Genomic DNA, 9,102 nt, shown 5'->3' on the forward strand with positions numbered 1-9,102 from the left:
CCCTCTTAGAATTCTCTAGTTTCCACCCTCGTTCTGTGAGAGAACATATCCCACGAGGACAATTCGCAAGAATTTCAAAGATAGTTACTGATCCGGCCATGCGTGACCAACGACTCCAGGAGACTGTTACTAAATTTAAACAACGAGGTTATCCTGACCATACTTTTAAAGAACGGGACAGTAGACCTAGACGCCAGCAGGGCCTTAGACTCCCCTTTGTCTCCACTTACAATGCCTGCAGTGCTCAGCTGGGGTCCATTGTACGGAAACACTGGGGCCTCTTACGCCAGTCCTTCCCACAAGTTCATGAGTTCAGATATCCCCCACTTCTGTCCTTTAAAAGACCTCCTACAATTAGAGACAAAATGGGACGAGACAAATATGGGACAACACCTGCAGTCACTGACTTGGCGAGCAAATTTGGTACTTATCTATGCTTAAGTTGCCATGCTTGTAGCCACATTGTTAAAGGTGATAGTTTTAATCATCCATCTTTGGGAATGGAGTTTAACCACTTGCCGACCGCCCACAGCCCATGGGCGGCGGCAAAGTGGACGCCTAAAGGACCGCAATACGCCTTCAGGCGGCGCGTCCTTTAGGCATGCCGGGGGAGCGATCGCGTCATTGATGACGCGCGCTTCCCCCGGCAACTGGCTCCGCCCACCCGCCGTAACATCCCGCCGGCCATACGGAAGCGCCGGCGGGATGTTAACCCCGCGATCGCCGCTACAAAGTGTATAATACACTTTGTAATGTATACAAAGTGTATTATACAGGCTGCCTCCTGCCCTGGTGATCCCAGTGTCCGAGGGACCACCAGGGCAGGCTGCAGCCACCCTAGTCTGCACCCAAACACACTGATCTGCCCCCCCCGCCGCCCACTGATCGCCCACAGCACCCCTCAGACCCCCCCCTGCCCACCCCCCAGACCCCTGTTTGCACCCAATCACCCCCCTAATAACCCATCAATCACTCCCTGTCACTATCTGTCAACGCTATTTTTTTTTTATCCCCCCTCCCTGCCCCCTGCCCCCTCCTGATCACCCCCCACCCCTCAGATTCTCCCCAGACCCCCCCCCAGACCCCCCCCCCCCTGTGTACTGTATGCATCTATCTTCCCTGATAACCTGTCAATCACCCGTCAATCACCCATCAATCACCCATCAATCACCCATCAATCACCCCCTGTCACTGCCACCCAACAATCAGCCCCTAACCTGCCCCTTGCGGGCAATCTGATCACCTACCCACACCAATAGATCGCCCGCAGATCCGACATCAGATCACCTCCCAAATCCATTGTTTACATCTATTCTCTCCTCTAAACACCCACTAATTACCCATCAATCACCCATCAATCACCCCCTATCACCACCTGTCACTTTTACCTATCAGATCAGACCCTAATCTGCCCCTTGCGGGCACCCAATCACCCGCCAACACGCTCAGATTGCCCTCTGACCCCCCCTTATCAATTCGCCAGTGCATTAATTACATCTGTTCTTCCCTGTAATAACCCACTGATCACCTGTCAATCACCTGCCAATCACCTATCACCCATCAATCACCCCCTGTCACCCCCTGTCACTGCCACCCATCAATCAGCCCCTAACCTGCCCCTTGCGGGCAATCTGATCACCCACCCACACCATTAGATCGCCCGCAAACCCGCCGTCAGATTACCTCCCAAATGTATTGTTTACATCTGTTATCTTCTCTAAACACCCACTAATTACCCATCAATCACCCATCAATCACCCCCTATCACCACCTGTCACTGTTACCTATCAGATCAGACCCTAAGCTGCCCCTTGCGGGCACCCAATCACCCGCCCACACGCTCAGATTGCCCTCAGACCCCCCCCCCCCCTTATCAATTCACCAGTGCATTAATTACATCTGTCCTTCCCTGTAATAACCCACTGATCACCTGTCAATCACCTGCCAATCACCTATCACCCATCAATCACCCCCTGTCACTGCCACCCAACAATCAGCCCCTAACCCGCCCTTGCGGGCAAACTGATCACCCACCCACACCAATAGATCGCCCGCAGATCCGACATCAGATCACCACCCAAGCGCAGTGTTTCCATCTATTCTCTCCTCTAAACACCCACTAATTACCCATCAATCACCCCCTATCACCACCTGTCACTGTTACCCATCAGATCAGACCCTAATCTGCCCCTTGCGGGCACCCAATCACCCGCCTACACGCTCAGATTGCCCTCAGACCCCCCCCTTATCAATTCGCCAGGGCATTATTTACATCTGTCCTTCCCTGTAATAACCCACTGATCACCTGTCAATCACCTGTCAATCACCCCCTGTCACTGCCACCCATCAATCACCCCTGTCACTGCCACCCATCAATCAGCCCCTAACCTGCCCCTTGCGGGCAAACTGATCACCCACCCACACCAATAGATCGCCCGCAGATCCGACATCAGATCACCACCCAAGCGCAGTGTTTCCATCTATTCTCTCCTCTAAACACCCACTAATTACCCATCAATCACCCCCTATCACCACCTGTCACTGTTACCCATCAGATCAGACCCTAATCTGCCCCTTGCGGGCACCCAATCACCCGCAGTAGAGTACTTAGACATGTCACATCAAACTCAAAGTGACAAGTGCCCCGCCCCTTTTTCACACCCTTTCCCCGCCCCTTTTTCACACCCTTTCCCGCCCCTTTTTCACACCCTTTCCCCGCCCCTTTTTCACACCCTTCCCCCGCCCCCTTTTCACACCCTTTCCCCGCCCCTTTTTCACACCCTTTCCCCGCCCCTTTTTCAAATTTTCAACACTTTTTCACACCCTTTCCCCACCCCTTTTTCACACTCTTGCCCCGCCCCTCTTTCACACTCTTGCCCCAGCCCACACAGTGAAACACCGCCCCCACCATATATTAAGCATGACTGACAGGCAAAGCACAAGCAGGCAAATGCCTTCTACCAAAGAAATTTTGCGAAAGCATTATTATAATTTAAAAGCCGCCGGTTCTTATGGCGGTGTCGACAGCCTGCATAGAGTTGTTCGGAAGTATGGATTGAGCAGGAAAGCTGTCAAAAACTGGCTTAATAGACAAGACACATATACTTTATACAAGCCTGCTAAGAAGAAGATTAAAAGAAATAAAATTGTTGTCTCAGATATAGACGCCCAATGGCAGGCGGACCTGGTGTCTATGATAGATTTTTCAAGTTACAACGACGGTGTGAAATATATTTTATCGGTCATAGATGTTTTATCTAAATATGCTTGGTGTGTTGGGCTGCGCAATAAAGCTGGGGGAACTGTGGCTAAGGCTTTTGAGTACATATTTCGCACTAGCGATCGAATACCCAGAAAACTAGAAACCGACAGAGGTCGAGAATTCATGAATAAACCTATGAAAAAGCTTTGTGCAGAGCGTGGAATAAAACATTTTTTTACAACAAACACAGTCAAGGCAGCCATCGTAGAACGTTTTAATCGCACTTTGAAAACCAAGCTGTGGCGCTATCTCAGACACCGAAATACATACCGATACATCGATAATTTACAAAACAGCTTAACAAGTTATAATAACACATACCACTCCTCTATACGATGCAAGCCGGCGTCCGTTACAAAAAACAATTCTTTGTTAATCTGGAAAAATCTGTACCAAGATTATACGTGTGTTAAAAAGATTAAGCCAGCGCTTGCAGTTGGTGACCACGTGAGAATTTCCTGTTATAAAAGTATATTTACAAAAGGTTATGAGCAAAGCTACACGGAAGAGATCTTTACAATACAAGCTATCAACACCAGAGGTCTCAGGCCTCTTTATAAGTTGAGAGATCTGGCTGGGGAAGTCATTGAGGGATCGTTCTATGATGATGAGCTACAAAAAGTGCCGCTTCATAAAAACAGAATTTATCGGATAGAAAAAATTATAAGAAAAAAACGAGTGAAGGGTAAAAATTTGTACCTAGTTAAGTGGCTCGGATACCCTGAAAAATTCAACGAGTGGATTCCGGAAAACCAGCTGACCGAAATATAAAATATGCAGACGGATTCCTTTTTTATTACACTACCGTGCAATGCCTCATCAAAAATTTACCCAGAGAATACCATCTCAACCTATACAACTAAATTGGCTAAATCTGTGGACCTTCGTGGCGCGTGGGAAGTAGCAATCACCGAAATACAGTATCCGCATTCATGGTATACCTTTGAAGTGCCCGAGGGTATTTTTCACGCCGGGAAACGTGGAGAACCGTTAAGAGATTATTATGTTAGAGCCGGGTATTATCACACTATCGACGATCTTATCAAAGGAGTTAATCATAGACTCGAAAAAGCAAAGCTACCCCTGGACCAGATTAAATTGACCTATGATGAAGCGGAAAGAACTGTTAGCCTGTATAATTCAACCACACACTTTTTCATACCGGGTAAAAAATTGGGGCATATATTAGGTTTACCTGTACCAACACCTGATCAGCTGAAACTTCTAAAAGCCGGTCACCATCCTTACTACCAACCAGATCAGGGCCAAACACCCCAAAACACCAAAATATTCTACCCCGATATCAGAGCAGGATTTTATACACTCTTTGTGTACACAGATATAATAGAACATCAGCTAGTAGGGGATGCCTACGTTCAATTACTAAGGACCGTTGAAATCAGCGGGAAAGGTGGTGGGATAAGCACACAAAGATACAGCAGACCCGACTATATACCGCTCTGCAAGCACCACTTCGATTCAGTAACCATTTCAATTCAAACCGATCAAGGGAAACCTGTTAGGTTTAAGTACGGAAAATCCGTTGTGAGACTTCATTTCAGACAACGGCGCGTAACAGCGAATTGAAATGTTGTCGCAGAAGTTGTATGGAGACCCGAATATCTACACGCGATATTACCTGGCGCAAGCGGGCTATGGATTGGAAGGTTTCCAGGGAGAGGAATTTATGCATGGTTCGGGCCTAGCAGGTCTATTCAGAGGGTTATTCCGTAGGGTTGTTCCTCTGTTTAGAAAAGGCATTGAACTTGTAAAGCCGCATGTGAAAACCGCAGCCAGAAATATCGCCAAAGACGCTGTCGCAACAGTGTCAACGGCGGTGTTGGATAGAATAAACAGGCCAAAACAAGACCAGGACGGGTCAGGTGTTGTGTATATACGCAAAAAACAACGTAAACGAAAAAGACATATTGACAGCATAGTTCTTCCACCTTTTCTCAATAAAACCAATGGTCGCAAGAAGCGCAGAAGACAGAAACCACCAGCTCGTTCACCAGGCGACATCTTTTAATCGGCGACATGGCTTTCGTGCACGACTGCTCGACCGAGTATGCCAAATCAGAATTGGATATCTTTCAAATACCACCGACACAAACAAGTATTGAAAAATCTATTTATGTAGAAATACAACCTATCGCCGCAATAGCTGACGGCACTCCCTTGGAATTCTTTATATCCGGAAGCGGCGAATATTATTACGACTTAAATAATACCTTGCTACATATCACCTGCCGAATACTTAAAGCGGACAACACGCTCCTGCAAGATGGCGCTCGTGTAGCATTGGTTAATTACCCTATAGCCAGTCTTTTCAGTCAGCTAGATATATCACTCGGCGATCGATTAATATCTACAAGCGATAATCTGTATACCTACAGAGCCTATATAGAAACACTTCTAAACTATAACGCACAGACTTTGGCGACACAGTTTACAGCCGGTTTATTCTATAAGGATACAGCGGGACATTTTGATGACAGTGCGCTGGACGGTAACAATGCAGGCTTCATCAAAAGAGCGCAATTTACAACACGGTCCAGAAGCGTCGAACTAGTGGGTCCAATTTACGCCGATGTCTTTAATCAGCCAAAGCTGGTCCTGAATGGATTAGATCTGAAGATTAAACTCACCAGGAATAAAGACTCTTTTTGCCTTATGAGTGCCGAAGCTGAGGCGTTTAAAGTGCAGATACAAACAGCGTCGTTATATATTAAAAGGGTTCAAGTCTCACCAGCCGTGAGGATCGGTCACAGCCAGGCGCTGTTAACCGCTAACGCAAAGAACGCCATTGACCGGGCGTGTCTCAAAGTATACAGCATACCGGCCGGGACACGAATTTCCAACCATGAAAATCTATTTCTCGGCAATATACCAAAAATCGTGATACTCGCTCTGGTAGGAAATGAAGAATTTTCTGGAAGTTACCAGAGGAATCCGTTGCGGTTCGGTCACTATAATGTAAATTATGCCTGCCTGTATTTAGACGGTCAACAGATACCTGCAAAACCTTTCCAGCCTAACTTTCAGGCAGAAGCCGCCATCCGAGAATACATGTCTTTGGTGCACATCACAGGCAAACAAAAAGCTGACAACGCACTATCGTTTGACAGGTCGGAATACATGAATGGTTACACCCTGTTCGCGTTTGACACAACGCCGGATCAAGAAGTGGGGTCAGGGCATTTTTCTCTAGTAAAAACGGGTAACCTGAGGGCAGAACTACGTTTTTCCGACCCCACCCCAACAACCCTGAACATGATTGTGTACTCTTTAAACGATAACGTTATTGAAATTAACCATAAAAGAGAAGTTCTATATGATTATTAACAATAATGAATAATTTTGAAATCGAGAACGCTGTGAAAGCCGATTCTTGCGCAAGACGAATCTTTAGAGGTGTAATACCGTGTGATTTTTTACCGACATATAAGATCGTTCAGAGACCCGCTGCGTATATTGTGAATACAGATCCTTCTTCGCGTCGGGGGCAGCACTGGATTTTAATAATGTTATTGAACGAGGATACATCACTTTTTTTTGACAGTTATGGACTGTCGCCAGATAATATCATCTTTCCTAAGGACTTCATACAGTTCTTAAACAGGAATTCTGACTGTATCACCTATAACAATAAACAGCTGCAGTCTACAGATAGCGCTGTGTGCGGGCATTACTGCGTTTATATGCTCCATCACCTAGCCAGAGGATATAAGCTAGAAGGGTTATTGAAAAAATTTGACAATAATTTTAAAACTAATGACGCTTTTGTACAAACATTTGTGGGTCGTAGATTAAAAAGTAAAATGAACTGTTGTTACTACAATCAATCATGTGTTTGTTATGTTGACAACGTACAATAAATGTGTTTAAATGAACAGAATGCTATTTTGACAATGTACAATAAACTTGGTTAATAAAAAAATGTAATTTCATCACATCTGAGGGTCTGTCTTTTGTTCTGTCATCAGCAACCCTCTACACATTGCAAAATGCAAGATCAGTATTTTTAGATAACACCTCTTATCTACTCTGAGCTTATGGTTGGGAGTTGTTTTAAGTTATTAGAACACACACACAGGGTGTCGCTGTGAAAAAAAAACACAATCCACAGCAAAATAGGCTATCTATATACAGGTTGTGCAATACCCCACACGTAGCAAAAAGAAAGCACAAGGCTTGTATTACACTCAGCAAAATATATGCAGAAATTAGTGAAATTTTGCGCAGGAATGACATACCTGATGATGAAAAAATTAAGAGATACACAGCTGTGCTACAGAGGTACTTGGTATTTGCCAGACAGGATGGTAAAGAAGCAGCTTCTTTAACATTGATAATGCCGCCCACATCTGATCAGAAGCAAATGACAAATATTTATGATAACAGAGACAAAGATATTGTTGAAATTCTTAATCTTGTTAATGACCGCTTTAAGAAAAATGCCGAGCTATTGTTAAACAAACTGTTACAATCAGATGATTTGGCTATGTGGAATGCGAGGGGTGAATTTGTTTACAAAGGCCAAACTGTACCTGGATCAAACATGGTAGATCTAGTCCGCAGTGCGACCCAGAGTCATGCTATGGCCGCAAGTAAAACACCTCCTGGTTGGAAAATATTTATGGATGCTATGGCTGAATTAAATGTCCCCTCTACCGTGGTTGGTAACACAAGGACAAGAGACATGCTCGACAGCCTCAAAAAACAGCTGCACGGCGAATCACCCGCAACGCCTCATACACCTGTCAGTCGCAGGATGCTTATTCCATCACCAGGACTAACACAGGGGATTTTGTTACCTAAAAAAAGAGTACTTCCAATGCTGCAAACACAATGGCTAACGCTCTAATTCTTTTGATGAACGGACTTAAATTAAAAGGATTGCCCCGTACAGAAATGAGATACTTTGAGCGATATATGTACTGGGATAAAATGTTGCTTTGCATATTTTGCTTATTGTGTATAACGAATACTAGAAGTTATCTTTTAAATTTGAACAACGTATTTATAAAACATGTACGGAAATAAAGTTATATTTTGTTCAATGTATATAAAGAATATTTTGAGTGGTGTGTATAAAAAATGTTGAAAATTATATTTTACAATCGTATGCTATGACCACAATTACTATTAAGCCTTATATTCAATAAACACATAAACCTTTTACCGTGTCTTATTTTATTAATTAACAGTTCATGTCTCATGAAAACTATCCAAGGTGGGGTGCTAAGGTGTTAATACGAACATAATAAAACTACAGATCAAATAATGTCAAATAACACGCTTTGGGGTAACATGGAGGTGGAGATCTCTGTAAAGGGGGGCGTTAGTCATTGGGGCGGGACAAGAGTGTGAACAAGGGGGCGGTGAAAGGGTGTGAAAAAGGGGCAGGGAAATGGTGTGAAAAAGGGGCGGGGGAAGGGTGTGAAAAAGGGGCGGGGAAAGGGTGTGAAAAGGGGGCGGGGGAAGGGTGTGAAAAAGGGGCGGGGAAAGGGTGTGAAAAAGGGGCGGGGGAAGGGTGTGAAAAAGGGGTGGGGAAAGGGTGTGAAAAAGGGGCGGGGAAAGGGTGTGAAAAAGGGGCGGGGCACCTGTCACTTTGAGTTTGATGTGACATGTCTAAGTACTCTACTACCCGCCTACACGCTCAGATTGCCCTCAGACCCCCCCTTATCAATTTACCAGGGCATTATTTACATCTGTCCTTCCCTGTAATAACCCACTGATCACCTGTCAATCACCTATCAATCACCCATCAATCACCCCCTGTCACTGCCACCCATCAATCACCCGCTGTCACTGCCACCCATCAATCAGCCCCTAAC

At 45.2% G+C, this 9,102-nt stretch overlaps 1 protein-coding gene across 1 annotated transcript; it reads left to right on the forward strand.

Annotated features, from left to right (window-relative positions):
• The first annotated feature begins 5,299 nt into the window (after positions 1-5,299).
• LOC137519443 (uncharacterized protein F54H12.2-like) lies at positions 5,300-6,607 on the forward strand. The gene has a single exon (XM_068238397.1). The coding sequence runs from the start codon at positions 5,300-5,302 to the stop codon at positions 6,605-6,607; it is 1,308 nt and encodes a 435-aa protein (XP_068094498.1).
• The last annotated feature ends 2,495 nt before the right edge of the window (positions 6,608-9,102 follow it).

Source organism: Hyperolius riggenbachi, chromosome 5 (genome assembly GCF_040937935.1).
Source record: "Hyperolius riggenbachi isolate aHypRig1 chromosome 5, aHypRig1.pri, whole genome shotgun sequence".
Lineage (NCBI taxonomy): Eukaryota > Metazoa > Chordata > Amphibia > Anura > Hyperoliidae > Hyperolius > Hyperolius riggenbachi.

Coding starts and splice junctions, on each gene's coding strand:
- LOC137519443 (XM_068238397.1), top strand. CDS start 5,300: ATGGCTTTCGTGCACGACTGCTCGACCGAGTATGCCAAATCAGAATTG.